General features: G+C 45.8%; 1 protein-coding gene across 6 annotated transcripts in view; it reads right to left on the reverse strand.

Moving 5' to 3' along the window:
- The window catches only part of LOC121527731 (receptor-type tyrosine-protein phosphatase mu-like), a 262,989-nt gene that overhangs the window by 104,540 nt on the left and 138,572 nt on the right, over nt 1-19,877 (reverse strand). For all 6 annotated transcript variants that reach the window (XM_041814762.1, XM_041814761.1, XM_041814760.1 and 3 more), the window contains exons 10-14: nt 10,827-10,980; nt 10,063-10,238; nt 9,836-9,945; nt 9,536-9,737; nt 8,311-8,413 (exon numbers count right to left, since the gene is read on the reverse strand). In XM_041814762.1, coding sequence (XP_041670696.1) covers nt 8,311-8,413; nt 9,536-9,737; nt 9,836-9,945; nt 10,063-10,238; nt 10,827-10,980 — 745 coding nt within the window. The remainder of the gene's footprint in view (nt 1-8,310; nt 8,414-9,535; nt 9,738-9,835; nt 9,946-10,062; nt 10,239-10,826; nt 10,981-19,877) is intronic.

The raw sequence follows: 19,877 nt of genomic DNA on the forward strand, positions 1-19,877 counted from the left end.
TGTCGATTAACACACCGCACGTCTCTCCGCCACGCACACGCCGCTCTTTTCATCTCCGCCTTGTTCTCGCACTGAAAGGAAAACACAAATCTGGTTTTGTGTTTCCTCTCAGCACGCCTCAAACAGAGCATCCATGGGTTTTTATGTGAGCGCCCTGATCTCCCAGGACGCCTGAACATCACACCAGCCAGGTTTATTACCAAGGAGACGTGAAGGCCGCAAATACTGGCACAGCAGAACCGGAGCCAGGATCAGAACCAGAACCAGAACCAGAACCAGGATCAGGATCAGAACCATGATCAGAACCAGGATTAATAACAGAAACAGAACCAGGACCAAAACCAGGACCAGGATCAGAACCAGGATCAATAACAGAACCAGAACCAAGATTAGGATCAGGATCAAGATGCTCACCAAACAGGGGGTTTGACTCCGGTTAGCATTGCTCTCAGTCTAAGGGATTAACACATTAAATACTGAAAACACAAAAATGAAGATTAAAATATGAACGAGCTCTTGGTGGTCAGATTTGTAAATACACGTCTGTGTGCACTGATAGTCTGGTTGCAAGAATCCTGACTAGACCAGATCAGACTAGAGAGTAGGGGTGGGAATCACAGAGTACCTCCTGATACAATACACGATACATGATCCGTGAAACTGATATTATCACGATACAGCGATACTGTGATAATCGATGTATTGCGGGAAAATTGTATAACGATCATCACAAAATGTGCCTAACTAGAGAAAACAAAACGGTTGTAAAATAGTCAGTTTCTAAATTTACTCACTGCAATTTAGTGTCAGTTTCACAGAATTTGAGCTCAAGACTGAACATAAAGTGCATAAAGTCTAAAGAGTCTATATATATATATATGAAAATATATATATCTATATATATATACAGTGCTTAACAAATATATTAGACCACCTGGCATAAAAAAGGAGAAAACATAAATTTTTAGAAATCTTTCAAAAACTTATTTCAAACTAAAAATCTTATTGTTATTTATTTGGTAAATAACAAACTGAAACAACTAAACAGTCCTTTTTCACACATAATAACCAAAAACCTTCATATTGTGTGTGGCCTCCTTTGGCCTTGGTAACAGCTTCATTCTTGCTGCCGTTGTTTTTCTGGACTTTTCCTCACTCTTTGTTATTGAGCTCCAGATAGTTCCTAGCTGTTCCCACAGACTTGCTCTAGATCAAACTTTTGTGCCATCAATTTTTGAATCTACTAAATCCCAGATTTGTTCAATGGGATTCAAATCCGGATTTTGACTTGGCCAGTCCATCAGTTCCAGTACTCCAGAGTCCTTTTTCTTGGTAGGGAGGGGGGAGTTAACAGTTAACTGGTGCCTGCCGCCAACTAGTGGTCAGAGGGTGAAATTACTCCACAATATTTCAGTGTATTGATTGTTTGTCCCACCCCTCGTCTGGAGCCCGTGAGGATGAGGTCAGATTTACACGAGGAAGATCTGTGAAGATAGCTGATAGCGCACATGTGAGGGGAGGTGTTTCACCACAGTGAGCCTTAGAGTGAACGGATGAATCCTCCACATTTGAGATCTAAACATGAGAGCAAACCTGCAGACCTCGTACCAGTAAAAATAAAAATATAACTCCATAAGTGAACCACGGCTGGATTTGGCCCTGGGGCCTTGAGTTTGACACCCTGTTTTAAATTTAGAGTTTAATATTCTGAGTCATATTTTAATCTTTTAACTCATTATTTCGAATTTCACTTCACCTTTGACCTTTTCAACCCCTAACCTTGACTTTAAATCCAATATTTGACCTTTATGAACTGATAAGTTTGACTTTTGACCTCAGATTTTGAGACTTTAGACTTTATGATTGTGACTTTTTAAAACGGTGCTGAGTTTTTCTCCTCTAATCTATTACTGGTGAAAATGAGGCCGATGGTTTCTGGTTTAACATCGACCCTGTTAGACCTGAATTCAGGATCTGGCCCTGCTGTGGTCCAGTCTGACCCCCCTGCTGTAAGACTATCTAACACAGGAACTTTTATAACCTTTATTATATTTACATTAATAACCTGTGTTGTGTGTGTTAGTGTGTTGGTGTGTGTTGGTGTGTGTGTGTTGTGTGTATTAGTGTGTTGGTGTTTTTTGTTTGTATTGGTGTGTTGGTGTGTGTTGTGTGTGTGATGTGTTTGTTGTGTGTATTGGTGTGTTGGTGTGTGTTGGTGTGTTGGAGTGAGTTGGTGTGTTGTGTGTGTGTTGTGTGTATTAGTGTGTTGGTGTGTTGGAGTGAGTTGGTGTGTTGGAGTGTGTTGGTGTGTTGTGTGTGTGTTGTGTGTATTAGTGTGTTGGTGTGTTGGAGTGTGTTGGTGTGTTGGAGTGTGTTGGTGTGTGTTGGTGTGTTGGTGTGTGTTGTGTGTGTGTTGTGTGTATTAGTGTGTTGGTGTGTGTTGGTGTGTTGGTGTGTGTGTGTGTGTTGTGTGTATTAGTGTGTTGGTGTGTTGGAGTGTGTTGGTGTGTGTTGGTGTGTTGTGTGTGTGTTGTGTGTGTGTTGTGTGTATTAGTGTGTTGGTGTGTTGGTGTGTTGGTGTGTGTTGTGTGTGTGTGTTGTGTGTATTAGTGTGTTGGAGTGTGTTGGTGTGTTGGTGTGTTGGTGTGTGTTGTGTGTGTGTTGTGTGTGTGTTGTGTGTGTGTTGTGTGTATTAGTGTGTTGTGTGTGTTGTGTGTGTGCTGTGTGTGTGTTGTGTGTGTTGTGTGTGTTTTGTGTGTGCTGTGTGTGTGTTGTGTGTATGGGTGTGTTGGTGTGTTGTGTGTGTTTTGTGTGTGCTGTGTGTGTGTTGTGTGTATTAGTGTGTTGTGTGTGTTGTGTGTGTGCTGTGTGTGTGTTGTGTGTGTTGTGTGTGTTTTGTGTGTGCTGTGTGTGTGTTGTGTGTATTAGTGTGTTGTGTGTGTTGTGTGTGTGCTGTGTGTGTGTTGTGTGTGTTGTGTGTGTTTTGTGTGTGCTGTGTGTGTGTTGTGTGTATGGGTGTGTTGGTGTGTTGTGTGTGTTTTGTGTGTGCTGTGTGTGTGTTGTGTGTGTGTTGTGTGTATTAGTGTGTTGGTGTGTTGTGTGTGTTTTGTGTGTGCTGTGTGTGTGTTGTGTGTATTAGTGTGTTGTGTGTGTTGTGTGTGTGTTGTGTGTGTGTTGTGTGTATTAGTGTGTTGTGTGTGTTTTGTGTGTGCTCTGTGTGTGTTGTGTGTATTAGTGTGTTGGTGTGTTGTGTGTGTTTTGTGTGTGTTGTGTATGTGTTGTGTTTATTAGTGTGTTGGTGTGTTGGTGTGTTGGAGTGTGTTGGTGTGTTGGAGTGTGTTTTGTGTGTGTTGTGTGTGTGTTGTGTGTATTAGTGTGTTGGTGTGTTGGAGTGTGTTTTGTGTGTGTTGTGTGTGTGTTGTGTGTATTAGTGTGTTGGTGTGTTGGAGTGTGTTGGTGTGTTGTGTGTGTTTTGTGTGTGTTGTGTGTGTGTTGTGTGTATTAGTGTGTTGGTGTGTTGGAGTGTGTTGGTGTGTTGGAGTGTGTTTTGTGTGTGTTGTGTGTGTGTTGTGTGTGTGTTGTGTGTATTAGTGTGTTGTGTGTGTTGTGTGTGTGTTGTGTGTGTGTTGTGTGTATTAGTGTGTTGTGTGTGTGTTGTGTGTGTGTTGTGTGTATTAGTGTGTTGTGTGTGTTGTGTGTGTGCTGTGTGTGTGTTGTGTGTATTAGTGTGTTGGTGTGTTGTGTGTGTTTTGTGTGTGCTGTGTGTGTGTTGTGTGTATTAGTGTGTTGGTGTGTTGTGTGTGTTTTGTGTGTGTTGTGTATGTGTTGTGTGTATTAGTGTGTTGGTGTGTGTGGGTGTGTTGGTGTGTGTGTGTGTGTTGTGTGTATTAGTGTGTTGGTGTGTTGGAGTGTGTTGGTGTGTGTTGGTGTGTTGTGTGTGTGTTGTGTGTGTGTTGTGTGTATTAGTGTGTTGGTGTGTTGGTGTGTTGGTGTGTGTTGTGTGTGTGTTGTGTGTATTAGTGTGTTGGAGTGTGTTGGTGTGTTGGTGTGTTGGTGTGTGTTGTGTGTGTGTTGTGTGTATTAGTGTGTTGGAGTGTGTTGGTGTGTTGGTGTGTGTTGTGTGTGTGTTGTGTGTATTAGTGTGTTGTGTGTGTTGTGTGTGTGCTGTGTGTGTGTTGTGTGTATTAGTGTGTTGGAGTGTGTTGGTGTGTTGGTGTGTTGGAGTGTGTTGGTGTGTTGTGTGTGTTTTGTGTGTGTTGGTGTGTTGTGTGTGTTGTGTGTGTTTTGTGTGTGTTGGTGTGTTGTGTGTGTTGTGTGTGTGTTGTGTGTATTAGTGTGTTGTGTGTGTGTTGTGTGTGTGTTGTGTGTGTGTTGTGTGTATTAGTGTGTTGTGTGTGTTGTGTGTGTGCTGTGTGTGTGTTGTGTGTATTAGTGTGTTGGTGTGTTGTGTGTGTTTTGTGTGTGCTGTGTGTGTGTTGTGTGTATTAGTGTGTTGGTGTGTTGTGTGTGTTTTGTGTGTGTTGTGTATGTGTTGTGTGTATTAGTGTGTTGGTGTGTTGGAGTGTGTTTTGTGTGTGTTGTGTGTGTGTTGTGTGTATTAGTGTGTTGGTGTGTTGGAGTGTGTTGGTGTGTTGTGTGTGTTTTGTGTGTGTTGTGTGTGTGTTGTGTGTATTAGTGTGTTGGTGTGTTGGAGTGTGTTGGTGTGTTGGAGTGTGTTTTGTGTGTGTTGTGTGTGTGTTGTGTGTATTAGTGTGTTGGTGTGTTGGAGTGTGATTGACACATTAGCCGTTAATCCCCTGTTAATCCTGGGTGTTAGCAGCAGGCTCTGATTAGCCCCGCCTGCTGATCGTTAATTAACCAAATCCCTCGTTACAGCCCGGCGACGGAGAGCAGACAGCTGTTGACATGACGACTGTTACCGCGGATACCACCTCCCTCTGGAGCGGTGTGTGTTAGTGTGTGAGAGTCAACAGGAAAAGTTAGTATTAATTATTTGTGTGTGCATTTACATTTCAGGAGCGTTTTTAGAGACGGCGTTTGTTTGTTCTCCGGTTTAACGCCGCATCACGACGCCATCAGCCGTGGTTCTGATGTTTAACCAGAAAATATGGTTTTATTTGTGGATGAATAAAGAAAAGTTCCAGTCTGTCCCTCAGAAAACACAAGATCATCTCTCATCTATTTGCTGTAAAACAGTTTCTAACTTCCTGTACCATCCAGGTACAAAAACACTTTATTATGATATAAAACTGTTTTGTTTTTTTTGTCTGCAGCCTTAAACTTAGAGATGATGTTGACTTAAAACCACCACAGACCCTCTCCTGGACCCAGAAGGGGACCTACGCCAGGACCATGTTTGTGGATTTCAGCTCTGCTTTTACAACAGTAATCCTGCAGGTGGATCAGGGACTTCCTGTCAGCACCGGCTCCTCACGGGGCTCTGATCTTCTCCCTGAACACCAACAGCTGGTCCTCCAGTCACCAGACTGTCAGGCTCCTCTGACCACACCACCCTTATCAGACTCATCTGTGGGGACGAGTCCACATACAGGTAGGAGGTGGGCCATCTGGCCACCCAGTGCAGTCAGGACAACCAGGAGCTCAACGCTCCTTTAAGGACAGGAAATCCTTTAAAGAGGGGGTATTATACTTTTCCGGTTTTTAAAACATAAAGTCACAGTGTTGGACATCCATACTTCATGTATGCAAATTTTCAAACCGCAAGATAAACGTGTGCGGCAGTAATCTTGGAATTAGCGCGTGAACTGATGAAAATCTCTCTGAGATTCTCCCAGTGTTCTCCTGAGACGGGATTTCGATGGAGCAGACTGATGAGGTCATCACAGTAGGATCTCCTGACTGGTTCGTGGTCCGCCCGTGCTGCCGGCAAAGCAGAACAGACTGCCCCCGCAAGGCCTTTTAGCATTTAGCATTTAAAACACAGTAGTTAAACACTTACCAAACAGACACGTCCTGCTCTGTCCTTTGCTGCTGCTGGTTTTATTCCCCCTCTCTCTCCAAACCATCAGGATCAGACTCCGGGTCTAACACATATCAAAATTCGCCATAATTTACTCAGTCGGACCGGTTCATTCAAAGTTTACAAGTACTAGCCTAGCAACATAGCCACATCGGAGGGGGCGGACACAAAACATTGATTCCTGTCGCCGGCCAGCCTCCAGAAAATTGGCCAATCGGAGGAAAGCAAGTCCGTGGGGGGGGGGGGGAGTTAAAGAGACAGCAGCGAAAATGAAGTGTTTCAGACGGAGGTTAAAATAAGGGCTTTCAGGACGCCAGTGTGAGAAACATGAGGAGTTTTCTGAGCTGTAACCATGTGAAGCTGCTACGTGGGTCAGAGAGACGGTGGAAAGCCTTGAAAAAAGGAATAATACCCCCACTTTAACAAGGATGCTGCCAGCCCATAATCCTCTGCGACTCCCCAGTCCCCCCTCTGGATTCTTTACTCCTCCTGGGGACCCTCATAACCCAGGACCTGAGTGGGACCTCAACATCAGCTCCCTCATCAAGAAACCCCAGCAGAGGAGCACTTCCTGTAGCACCTGAACAAATCCAACCAAGATGATGATGGTGCCCTTCTAGACCGCCATCATGGAGTCCATCATCACCACATCCATAACGTCTGGTATGCTGGGGCCACGGCAAGGGACAGGAACGAGCTGCAGTCAACCCTCTCTCTGGAGAACTCCAAGACTCTCGGGGAGACCTGTACACCTCAGGGACCTATACAAGACCAGACACCTCCAGGACTAAGGAGACCTGTACACCTCCAGGACTAAGGAGACCTGTACACCTCCAGGACTCTGAGGAGACCTGTACACCTCCAGGACTCTGAGGAGACCTGTGCATCTCCAGGACTCTGACAAGACCTGTACACCTCCAGGACTCTGAGGAGACCTGTACACCTCCAGGACTCTGAGGAGACCTGTGCATCTCCAGGACTCTGACAAGACCTGTACACCTCCAGGACTCTGAGGAGACCTGTACACCTCCAAGACTCTGAGGAGACCTGTACACCTCCAGGACTAAGGAGACCTGTACACCTCCAGGACTCTGAGGAGACCTGTACACCTCCAAGACTCTGAGGAGACCTGTACACCTCCAGGACTAAGGAGACCTGTACACCTCCAGGACTCTGAGGAGACCTGTACACCTCCAGGACTCTGAGGCACGCTGGTAGATTATGGCTAACACCTCTCAATCCAGACATGGACTTTTTGAGTCCCTCTGGCAGGAGGCTGGAGTTCAGCAGGACCAAAACCTCCCCCCACTAGAACAGTTTATTTTCCTCTTCTGTAAGACAGACTCATGATGTAATGAACAGTACTCTGGTCCTCCCCCTACAGACTCTCACTGATCCAGAACCAGCAGACAGAATAACACAGGTTTAAACAGACTCATGATGTAATGAACAGTACTCTGGCCCTCTCCCTACAGACTCTCACTGATCCAGAACCAGCAGACAGAATAACACAGGTTTAAACAGACTCATGATCTAATGAACAGTACTCTGGTCCTCTCACTACAGACTCTCACTGATCCAGAACCAGCAGACAGAATAATGCAGGTTTAAACAGACTCATGATCTAATGAACAGTACTCTGGTCCTCTCCCTACAGACTCTCACTGATCCAGAACCAGCAGACAGAATAATACAGGTTTAAACAGACTCATGATCTAATGAACAGTACTCTGGCCCTCTCCCTACAGACTCTCACTGATCCAGAACCAGCAGACAGAATAATGCAGGTTTAAACAGACTCATGATCTAATGAACAGTACTCTGGTCCTCTCCCTACAGACTCTCACTGATCCAGAACCAGCAGACAGAATAATACAGGTTTGGCCTGATCAAAAAAGTCAAATATTGGTTATTTATTAGGAATTTAAACACTTAATGCCAGTGAATTTTGATTGTAATGAAAAAAACACCAACATTATGTATTCATCATATACAAGGATAAGATAATATCGTTGAAAAATAAGATAGTTGTTCACAGTTATATATAATCTATATTTCTGTGTAAAGAAATAATAGCTCTAACATCCACAGTGTTTAAATAATCTCTATAACATCCACAGTCTCTAAATAACTGTTTAAATGTCCACATTGTTTAAATGCAGTCCTCTCTGAGGCAGTGGCAGATGGACAGTTTGCTGTTTTAGTCCCAGCTTCTCCTCCATGTCGTCTCTGAATGTTTAACGTTTCTACATGAAATCTTGATGAGCCCAAAGATTGATGCTGCTGAATATTTCATCATCTCTCTCTCTGTGAGTTTTTGTGTGCGTTACCTGACGGGCGCTCCGCGGCTCTGCGCCGGTTTCAGCAGGACGGTGACGGTGGAGTCAGTCTGATTGAGCGGAGACTCCTGATCGTACGCCGGCATCAGAGGAGCTGAGGAGAGAAGGAGTCTTTAGGACATTTAAGATGGATCCAAACACACCAGATCAGCTGATTCATTTCCTTTAATACATGTGGAAGCTGAGTATCGATGTTTGTGCTTTCAGCTCTTCATTTGGTACCAGTTTGACTTTTTTTCCTTTAAATAACAAAAATTAAAGAAAAGGAAACCAGAGCCAACTGTTTGATCCGTCTGAACATCTGTGAACATCAGAACATACATACCAGCAATCTTTCCCTCATGTTGACGGCCCTTTGTTGGAAACTTTCATAAAAGTGGGGGAATGGTGAGGCTCCACCCACTTTTCCAAAAGTTGCCAACCATGGTCTACTACCTACTAGATAAGGACAGAAAAGCACCAATCACCAACATTCTGTCATCTGCCTTTGATGATGTCATCCTTTGAAGATGATGTCATCCTTTAATGCCCTTTAAATTCTTCAGAATGATGATCATCAAAGCTTAGCTTGGTGGAGAAAGGGGTCGTTTCAACAACTGACCCTGTTGTTGGCTGCAGACGCCGTATATCTCGCTAAGTTAGCTAACAAAATGACATATAAATGTAGATTACATAGCTGCTTCGTGGAATTAGCTTTAGCTATGTTAGCTACTTCACTGTGTTTTCTTGAGCTAAATTAGCCTAGCAACGTGAGCTTTAGCAAACAATGCTAAATCTAATTTAGCTACATGGATTAAGCAGATATGTAGTGTACACAGCTGCTTTGCAGCTTAGCTTTAGCTATGTTAGCTATGTTAGCTATGTTAACTATATCTAAGTAGGCCACAGCAACATAAGCTTTGGCGAATGTAGCTAGAGCTAACTTAGCTATACAGATAACTATGTAGTCTGTCATCTATAGGTAAGTTAGCTTTAGCATAGTGACCTTTAGCAAACACAATTAAATCTATTTTAGCTATGTAGCTTACATAGCTGTTTTGTTAGCTTAGCTTTAGCTATGTTAGCTCTGTACCTCCATTTTCTACATAGCTTACACAGCTAACGGAGCTATGTGAGCTAAATTTAGAATGTTTTCATGGAGGACAAGCTTGTCTACATGGAGACGCCTTTGGATTCAATCCATGTTCTTCGTACGCTCTTATTTTGAAATGCTCACCTGAGATCTTGGTGGTGAACTGGGTGATCACTGGCGGTCCAAAGCCCTTCACGGTCGAGGCTCTTATTGTGAAGGAGTAGGTGGAGCCTGGGTAGAGGCCACTGAAGACATGGCTTGTCTCATTGGCCGGTTTGACCACCTTCCCACTCTGATTGGACAGGTCGAACTCTGTGTCGAAGGAGCTGAGGGCTTTGTAGGAGATCTGTGGAGGAGAACAGGGGATTGTGGGTAATGAAGTATTAAAGATGTCTTTATCTAATTGGTCTGACTGTCATTTGAAGTCAGAGTGGGCGTGGTCACCTCGTACTGCCGGATGAGGCCGTACGTCTGCAGTGGTTCTCTCCAGCTAAGACTGATCTGCTGCTCGTAGCTGCTGCCCACGATGGAATCTACCGGAACAGCCCCAGGGACTAAGATATAAAGATTTAAAACTTTATTCAAACAGAGAGGTTGACAGTCTAATGGAGTAAGATGAGAAAACAACTAAGATTTAAGACTTTATTTAAGTCTAATGGAGTCAAACGTACCGTCCTCATCCGTCAGCACCAGCAGCTCCTCGCTCTCCTTGCGTCCCTCGGGGTTACTCAGGGCCAGTCTCAGGCTGACATTGGTGAATGGCGGAAGGTTACGTACGGTGTGCTGTGGCACGGAGCTCAGGGTGTCGTACACGACCTCCTCCCGTTGTTCTGCCTTCACTGGCTCCCTGCAGGAGAGACGCCATCTTTAAACTCCTCCATAAGGACTTTCAGCCCATCACTAGGAATGATCCCAAACCCTAACCCTACTTCACATTACAGATTTCTATTTCATTGACATTACTTTGTAGAAATGTTTTCACTTTGACATTAAAGATTTTTTTGTGTTTTCTTTTTAAATAAGCCAAATTAAATTGATGATGATTTACCAAATCAGTAAAGGCTGAAACATCCATGCATTTGTGACTTCCTTTCTCATGGTTAATAATTTTTTATCTCATAAATCTGACACCTGTATTACCCCCACCATTTCCATGTGGTCCCTAACTTTAACCTGACTTTAGTGTCTTTGTTGAACCCATGCCTGACCAGCGCCGTAGGTCCAAATAGAGCTGAACCCTCTACACGCGACTGACATGCACCTGCTTAAAAAACAGCTATGTGTTGAGACAACACACACACCAACTCACATACTTGGTATTCATGGCAGCTTACACCCATCACAGAACATAAACCAGGCTGTACCACTACCTTACCCTGTCTTAACCTTTTGGCCCCTCCCCTTGTGTTACCTCCTAGGTGCCCCCCCCGCTTACCTGCTGGGGGCCCCTGCTGGTCGGTAGTGGTACTGCACAGTCAGGTTGTAGCTGTGACAGCGGGTCACATTGTACCCAAACGGCTCCCAGCGAATGGTCACCTGTTTGGACTGAATGTCGACAACCTCCAGACGCCGGGGGCCGTGCATCGGATCTGAAACCAAAACAGACACGGACTGATGTTAGACCAGAGTCTGGTAAACACAGCTGAGCTCTGCTCAGATCATGTCTGATTTACCCTGAGATAAAACAGGACCATTATTTCATGTTTGTTGTTTTTTTATTTTTGTAAGACCCAAACTTTATTGACAGTACAGACGAAGACATCAACCAATCCCTGACCAATACATCTGATCTAGTTTGAACAGTTTAGAGTCAGATTCTATTAGTCGTCACGTCGTCATGTCTCTGACCGTGGAATCTGAAACAGTCTGACCCCATACACTTCCTGTCAGCTCTGTCACGCTCAGTCTGAGGCTGACTTGGCTCTCAGCCAATCAGCAGGTGGCATGCTGAACAGGTGACCCAAGCAGCTGTTCTCATCCCCTGCAGCTCCAATCTCAAATCTCTGCATCACACCAGTGTTTAGGCAACAACTGCACCCCAAACAAAAAGACGCCAACAGCAGGTAATCTCTGACAGCGACAGCAGGACACGGGTCAGAGCGTAGAGGAGTTAAAGGAGAAGGACAGGAGACCAGTCAAAGGGTACGGACAGGAGACCAGTCAAAGGGTACGGACAGGAGACCAGTCAAAGGGAACAGACAGGAGACCAGTCAAAGGGTATGGACAGGAGACCAGTCAAAGGGACAGACAGGAGACCAGTCAAAGGGACAGACAGGAGACCAGTCAAAGGACACAGATAGGAGACCAGTCAAAGGACACAGATAGGAGACCAGTCAAAGGGACAGACAGGAGACCAGTCAAAGGACACAGATAGGAGACCAGTCAAAGGACACAGATAGGAGACCAGTCAAAGGGACAGACAGGAGACCAGTCAAAGGGACAGACAGGAGACCAGTCAAAGGACACAGATAGGAGACCAGTCAAAGGACACAGATAGGAGACCAGTCAAAGGGACAGACAGGAGACCAGTCAAAGGACACAGATAGGAGACCAGTCAAAGGGACAGACAGGAGACCAGTCAAAGGACACAGATAGGAGACCAGTCAAAGGGACAGACAGGAGACCAGTCAAAGGACACAGACAGGAGACCAGTCAAAGGGACAGACAGGAGACCAGTAGAAGGGACAGACAGGAGACCAGTCAAAGGACACAGATAAGAGACCAGTTAAAGGGGACAGACAGGAGACCAGTCAAAGGACACAGACAGGAGACCAGTCAAAGGGGACAGACAGGAGACCAGTCAAAGGACACAATAAGAAAACCAGTCAAAGGTTACAGACAGGAGCCCAGTCAAAGGGGACAGACAGGAGACCAGTCAAAGGGGACAGACAGGAGACCAGTCAAAGGACACAGACAGGAGACCAGTCAAAGGGGACAGACAGGAGACCAGTCAAAGGACACAGACAGGAGACCAGTCAAAGGACACAGACAGGAGACCAGTCAAAGGGTACACACAGGAGACCAGTCAAAGGGGACAGACAGGAGACCAGTCAAAGGGACAGGCAGGAGACCAGTCAAAGGACACAGATAGGAGACCAGTCAAAGGGACAGACAGGAGACCAGTCAAAGAGTACAGACAGGAGACCAGTCAAAGGGAACAGACAGGAGACCAGTCAAAGGACACAGACAGGAGACCAGTCAAAGGGTACACACAGGAGACCAGTCAAAGGGGACAGACAGGAGACCAGTCAAAGAGGACAGACAAGAGACCAGTCAAAGGGACAGACAGGAGACCAGTCAAAGGACACAGACAGGAGACCAGTCAAAGGACACAGATAGGAGACCAGTCAAAGGACACAGACAGGAGACCAGTCAAAAGGTTCACACAGGAGACCAGTCAAAGGGGACAGACAGGAGACCAGTCAAAGAGGACAGACAAGAGACCAGTCAAAGGGACAGACAGGAGACCAGTCAAAGGGACAGACAGGAGACCAGTCAAAGGGACAGGCAGGAGACCAGTCAAAGGACACAGATAGGAGACCAGTCAAAGGGACAGACAAGAGACCAGTCAAAGGACACAGATAGGAGACCAGTCAAAAGGGGACGAATAAGACCAGTCAAAGGACACAATAAGAAAACCAGTCAAAGGTTACAGATAGGAGACCAGTCAAAGGACACAGATAGGAGACCAGTCAAAGGGACAGACAGGAGACCAGTCAAAGGGACAGACAGGAGACCAGTCAAAGGGACAGGCAGGAGACCAGTCAAAGGACACAGATAGGAGACCAGTCAAAGGGACAGACAAGAGACCAGTCAAAGGACACAGATAGGAGACCAGTCAAAGGGACAGACAGGAGACCAGTCAAAGGGGACAGACAGGAGACCAATCAAAGGACACAGATAGGAGACCAGTCAAAGGGGACAGACAGGAGACCAATCAAAGGACACAGATAGGAGACCAGTCAAAGGTTACAGACAGGAGACCAGTCAAAGGACACAGATAGGAGACCAGTCAAAGGACACAGATAGGAGACCAGTCAAAGGGACAGACAGGAGACCAGTCAAAGGGACAGACAGGAGACCAGTCAAAGGGACAGGCAGGAGACCAGTCAAAGGACACAGATAGGAGACCAGTCAAAGGGACAGACAAGAGACCAGTCAAAGGACAGAGATAGGAGACCAGTCAAAGGGACAGACAGGAGACCAGTCAAAGGTTACAGACAGGAGACCAGTCAAAGGACACAGATCTGGACTGAAGATGGAGGGAGACTCAAGGTCTTCAGTGTTATACACTGAGCAACATTTTCTGAAACCTTTCCATATTTTTTAGACTCAGTTTTTCACAGATTTGTGAACCTTGGCCCATCTTTACTTCTCTGCCTCTCTAAAATACATTTATACTCAGTCATGCTGCTGACCTACTGATAATTAACCTAATAGTACCACTATTATCAGTTCCAGTTACTTTTCCAGCCTTTTGTTGCACTGTCCCTACTTTTTTGAGATGTGTTGTTGCCATCAAAATCAAAATTAGCTAAAATTTTAATTAAATGGTAAAAAAAGTCTCAGTTCAACATCTGATAAGTTATTTATGTTCTATTGTGAATAAAAATGGGTTAATAAGATTATGAGCGCCCCAGCTTTTTTGGAATTGGGGTTGTAAATTGGTGTTAGTCTCCTTTTTGACTCTACCTTTTCATCACTCTTGTAAAGCACTTTGAAGTAGAACTGAATTTGTCCGTACAGTGCTTTATAAATAAAGTTTGATGTTTTTAGATATTGGTTCTTAAAGATTTTTGAAATTATAAATAAAATTGAGGTTGTTAGAGATTCCAGTCTGACGCTGCTGCCTTGTTCCTCAGAAGAATTTAAAAAGCTGAAGAATGGAGAGAGAAAGGGACAGAGGGAGATTAAAGGAAGCCTGAACTGAGCGTGCTCGGTGTCTTTGTAGTGGCCAATCTAAGTGGTGTATTTCAAGATGACAGACAGCGATCCACTCAGAGAGAGAATGATAGATGAGAGCGGGAAGGAGCAATTTCTCCTGACAAAACCTCCCTGTGTGGACGCTTGTGTAGCTGTGCGGTTGTGTAGCTGTGGGGTTGTGTAGCTGTGGGGTTGTGTAGCTCTGCTGTTGTGCAGTGTAGCTGTGCGGTTGTGAAGCTGTGGGGTTGTGTAGCTGTTGTGTAGTGTAGCTGTGCGGTTGTGTAGCCGTGGGGTTGTGTAGCTGTTGTGTAGTGTAGCTGTGGGGTTGTGTAGCTGTTGTGTAGTGTAGCTGTTGTGTAGTGTAGCTGTTGTGTAGTGTAGCTGTGTGGTTGTGTAGCTGTGAGGTTGTGCACCTGTTGTGTAGTGTAGCTGTGCGGTTGTGTAGCTGTGTGGTTGTGTAGCTGTGGGGTTGTGTAGCTGTTGTGTAGTGTAGCTGTGAGGTTGTGTAGCTGTGTGGTTGTGTAGCTGTGAGGTTGTGTAACTGTTGTGTAGTGTAGCTGTGGGGTTGTGTAGCTGTTGTGTAGTGTAGCTGTGGGGTTGTGTAGCTGTTGTGTAGTGTAGCTGTGGGGTTGTGTAGCTGTTGTGTAGTGTAGCTGTGGGGTTGCGTAGCTGTTGTGTAGTGTAGCTGTGGGGTTGTGTAGCTGTGGGGTTGTGTAGCTGTTGTGTAGTGTAGCTGTGGGGTTGTGTAGCTGTTGTGTAGTGTAGCTGTTGTGTAGTGTAGCTGTTGTGTAGTGTAGCTGTGTGGTTGTGTAGCTGTGAGGTTGTGTAGCTGTTGTGTAGTGTAGCTGTGTAGTTGTGTAGCTGTGAGGTTGTGTAGCTGTTGTGTAGTGTAGCTGTGGGGTTGCGTAGCTGTTGTGTAGTGTAGCTGTGGGGTTGTGTAGCTGTTGTGTAGTGTAGCTGTGGGGTTGTGTAGCTGTTGTGTAGTGTAGCTGTGGGGTTGTGTAGCTGTTGTGTAGTGTAGCTGTGGGGTTGCGTAGCTGTTGTGTAGTGTAGCTGTGGGGTTGTGTAGCTGTGGGGTTGTGTAGCTGTTGTGTAGTGTAGCTGTGGGGTTGTGTAGCTGTTGTGTAGTGTAGCTGTTGTGTAGTGTAGCTGTTGTGTAGTGTAGCTGTGTGGTTGTGTAGCTGTGAGGTTGTGCACCTGTTGTGTAGTGTAGCTGTGCGGTTGTGTAGCTGTGTGGTTGTGTAGCTGTGGGGTTGTGTAGCTGTTGTGTAGTGTAGCTGTGAGGTTGTGTAGCTGTGTGGTTGTGTAGCTGTGAGGTTGTGTAACTGTTGTGTAGTGTAGCTGTGCGGTTGTGTAGCTGTTGTGTAGTGTAGCTGTGCGGTTGCGTAGCTGTTGTGTAGTGTAGCTGTGGTGTAGTGTAGCTGTTGTGTAGTGTAGCTGTTGTGTAGTGTAGCTGTGGGGTTGTGTAGCTGTTGTGTAGTGTAGCTGTGGGGTTGCGTAGCTGTTGTGTAGTTTAGCTGTGTAGTTGTGTAGCTGTGAGGTTGTGTAGCTGTTGTGTAGTGTAGCTGTGGGGTTGCGTAGCTGTTGTGTAGTGTAGCTGTGGGGTTGTGTAGCTGTTGTGTAGTGTAGCTGTTGTGTAGTGTAGCTGTGGGGTTGTGTAGCTGTTGTGTAGTGTAGCTGTGGGGTTGTGTAGCTGTTGTGTAGTGTAGCTGTGGGGTTGTGTAGCTGTGGGGTTGTGTAGCTGTTGTGTAGTGTAGCTGTGGGGTTGTGTAGCTGTGGGGTTGTGTAGCTGTTGTGTAGTGTAGCTGTGGGGTTGTGTAGCTGTTGTGTAGTGTAGCTGTGGGGTTGTGTAGCTGTGGGGTTGTGTAGCTGTTGTGTAGTGTAGCTGTGGGGTTGTGTAGCTGTTGTGTAGTGTAGCTGTGGGGTTGAGTAGCTGTTGTGTAGTGTAGCTGTGGGGTTGTGTAGCTGTTGTGTAGTGTAGCTGTGGGGTTGTGTAGCTGTGGGGTTGTGTAGCTGTTGTGTAGTGTAGCTGTTGTGTAGTGTAGCTGTGGGGTTGTGTAGCTGTTGTGTAGTGTAGCTGTGGGGTTGTGTAGCTGTTGTGTAGTGTAGCTGTGGGGTTGTGTAGTTGTTGTGTAGTGTAGCTGTGCAGTTGTGTAGCTGTTGTGTAGTGTAGCTGTGCAGTTGTGTAGCTGTTGTGTAGTGTAGCTGTGCAGTTGTGTAGCTGTTGTGTAGTGTAGCTGTGGGGTTGTGTAGCTGTTGTGTAGTGTAGCTGTGGGGTTGTGTAGCTGTTGTGTAGTGTAGCTGTGCGGTTGTGTAGCTGTGTGGTTGTGTAGCTGTGAGGTTGTGTAACTGTTGTGTAGTGTAGCTGTGGGGTTGTGTAGCTGTTGTGTAGTGTAGCTGTGGGGTTGTGTAGCTGTTGTGTAGTGTAGCTGTGGGGTTGTGTAGCTGTTGTGTAGTGTAGCTGTGGGGTTGCGTAGCTGTTGTGTAGTGTAGCTGTGGGGTTGTGTAGCTGTGGGGTTGTGTAGCTGTTGTGTAGTGTAGCTGTTGTGTAGTGTAGCTGTGGGGTTGTGTAGCTGTTGTGTAGTGTAGCTGTGGGGTTGTGTAGCTGTTGTGTAGTGTAGCTGTGGGGTTGTGTAGTTGTTGTGTAGTGTAGCTGTGCAGTTGTGTAGCTGTTGTGTAGTGTAGCTGTGCAGTTGTGTAGCTGTTGTGTAGTGTAGCTGTGCAGTTGTGTAGCTGTTGTGTAGTGTAGCTGTGGGGTTGTGTAGCTGTTGTGTAGTGTAGCTGTGGGGTTGTGTAGCTGTTGTGTAGTGTAGCTGTGCGGTTGTGTAGCTGTGTGGTTGTGTAGCTGTGAGGTTGTGTAACTGTTGTGTAGTGTAGCTGTGGGGTTGTGTAGCTGTTGTGTAGTGTAGCTGTGGGGTTGTGTAGCTGTTGTGTAGTGTAGCTGTGGGGTTGTGTAGCTGTTGTGTAGTGTAGCTGTGGGGTTGCGTAGCTGTTGTGTAGTGTAGCTGTGGGGTTGTGTAGCTGTGGGGTTGTGTAGCTGTTGTGTAGTGTAGCTGTTGTGTAGTGTAGCTGTGGGGTTGTGTAGCTGTTGTGTAGTGTAGCTGTGGGGTTGTGTAGTTGTTGTGTAGTGTAGCTGTGCAGTTGTGTAGCTGTTGTGTAGTGTAGCTGTGCAGTTGTGTAGCTGTTGTGTAGTGTAGCTGTGGGGTTGTGTAGCTGTTGTGTAGTGTAGCTGTGGGGTTGTGTAGCTGTTGTGTAGTGTAGCTGTGCGGTTGTGTAGCTGTGTGGTTGTGTAGCTGTGAGGTTGTGTAACTGTTGTGTAGTGTAGCTGTGGGGTTGTGTAGCTGTTGTGTAGTGTAGCTGTGGGGTTGTGTAGCTGTTGTGTAGTGTAGCTGTGGGGTTGTGTAGCTGTTGTGTAGTGTAGCTGTGGGGTTGAGTAGCTGTTGTGTAGTGTAGCTGTGGGGTTGTGTAGCTGTGGGGTTGTGTAGCTGTTGTGTAGTGTAGCTGTTGTGTAGTGTAGCTGTGGGGTTGTGTAGCTGTTGTGTAGTGTAGCTGTGGGGTTGTGTAGCTGTTGTGTAGTGTAGCTGTGGGGTTGTGTAGTTGTTGTGTAGTGTAGCTGTGCAGTTGTGTAGCTGTTGTGTAGTGTAGCTGTGCAGTTGTGTAGCTGTTGTGTAGTGTAGCTGTGCAGTTGTGTAGCTGTTGTGTAGTGTAGCTGTGGGGTTGTGTAGCTGTGTGGTTGTGTAGCTGTGGGGTTGTGTAGCTGTTGTGTAGTGTAGCTGTGCGGTTGTGTAGCTGTGTGGTTGTGTAGCTGTGAGGTTGTGTAACTGTTGTGTAGTGTAGCTGTGGGGTTGTGTAGCTGTTGTGTAGTGTAGCTGTGGGGTTGTGTAGCTGTTGTGTAGTGTAGCTGTGGGGTTGTGTAGCTGTTGTGTAGTGTAGCTGTGGGGTTGTGTAGCTGTGGGGTTGTGTAGCTGTGGGGTTGTGTAGCTGTTGTGTAGTGTAGCTGTTGTGTAGTGTAGCTGTGGGGTTGTGTAGCTGTTGTGTAGTGTAGCTGTGGGGTTGTGTAGTTGTTGTGTAGTGTAGCTGTGCAGTTGTGTAGCTGTTGTGTAGTGTAGCTGTGCAGTTGTGTAGCTGTTGTGTAGTGTAGCTGTGGGGTTGTGTAGCTGTTGTGTAGTGTAGCTGTGGGGTTGTGTAGCTGTTGTGTAGTGTAGCTGTGCGGTTGTGTAGCTGTGCGGCTGTGTAGCAGGTTCTTTCAGGTATTTGCTGCAGCGTGGAACAATGCCTTTCCTGTTCTTTGTGGTGTGTTTGTGTGGTCGATGGTGCTGCTCTGAAACTCCTCTCTTCCTGTTATTGAGCCTCACACAGAAACGCTCTGCAGTCAGACCCAATCTCTGCTCCTGTGAGTTCCTCCACCTCAGCTGAGCGATGAAAGAGAGACGGCGGGCTAAACGCTCCGTCTACAGGGAACACACATACCGCCGCCACAACAATGGGGGTCGGGGGTCAAGGAGAGGGGGAGGAGGGGATTGAGGTGGATCCTATTACCCATAATCCCTGAGGGGAAAGTGAATGCTATCACATAAAATCCTACAATTCCCAGCTGAATGTGTGTGAGAGTGTGTGTGGTCGTCACGGTGCCATCCCATAATTTTAGGGCTGACATTTAAATCAGACAGAGCGCCACGCTGATGATGTCGTCAGGTATTTTTTTCAACAAGTGTAAAAGAACTACCAAATACAACCTCCAGGAAGTACACAGGTCAACTTCCTGTTTGGTCTGAAGAAGAAGAAGCTACATATGATGATGATGATGATGGTGTTGATGATGATGATGGTGATGTTGATGGTGATAACGGTGATGATGATGATGTTGATGGTGATGATGATGATGGTGATGATGATGATGATGATGGTGATGATGATGATGATGATGATGGTGATGAGGATCATGGTAATGGTGATGATGATGATGATGATGATGGTGATGATGATGATGTTGATGGTGATGATGATGATGGTGATGGTGATGATGATGATGGTGATGTTGATGGTGATAACGGTGATGATGATGATGTTGATGGTGATGATGATGATGGTGATGATGATGGTGATAACGGTGATGATGATGATGTTGATGATGATGATGATGATGGTGATGGTGATGATGATGATGGTGATGATGATGGTGATTATGATGATGTTGATGATGATGATGATGATGGTGATGGTGATGTAATGGTGATGATGATGATGGTGATGATGATGATGATGATGGTGATGGTGATGTAATGGTGATGATGATGATGATGATGGTGATGATGATGATGATGATGGTGATGATGATGTTAATGGTGATGATGATGGTGATAATCTCAGTAATGAAGTTATGACCAATGTTAAAATGGATTGTTAAGTCTTCCAACCATAGTTACAAAACAAACAACACAGAAAATAAGGAGTATAAGAGCTACTGAAGAAAGATCTGACATCAAACTTTTATTGTGAAACTCTTGGATAAAAGCCTGAAAAAAAATTTTGAAGTTGAGATTCTGATATTTGAATCAGAATT

This window comes from Cheilinus undulatus, linkage group 19, assembly GCF_018320785.1.
Source record: "Cheilinus undulatus linkage group 19, ASM1832078v1, whole genome shotgun sequence".
Taxonomy (NCBI): domain Eukaryota; kingdom Metazoa; phylum Chordata; class Actinopteri; order Labriformes; family Labridae; genus Cheilinus; species Cheilinus undulatus.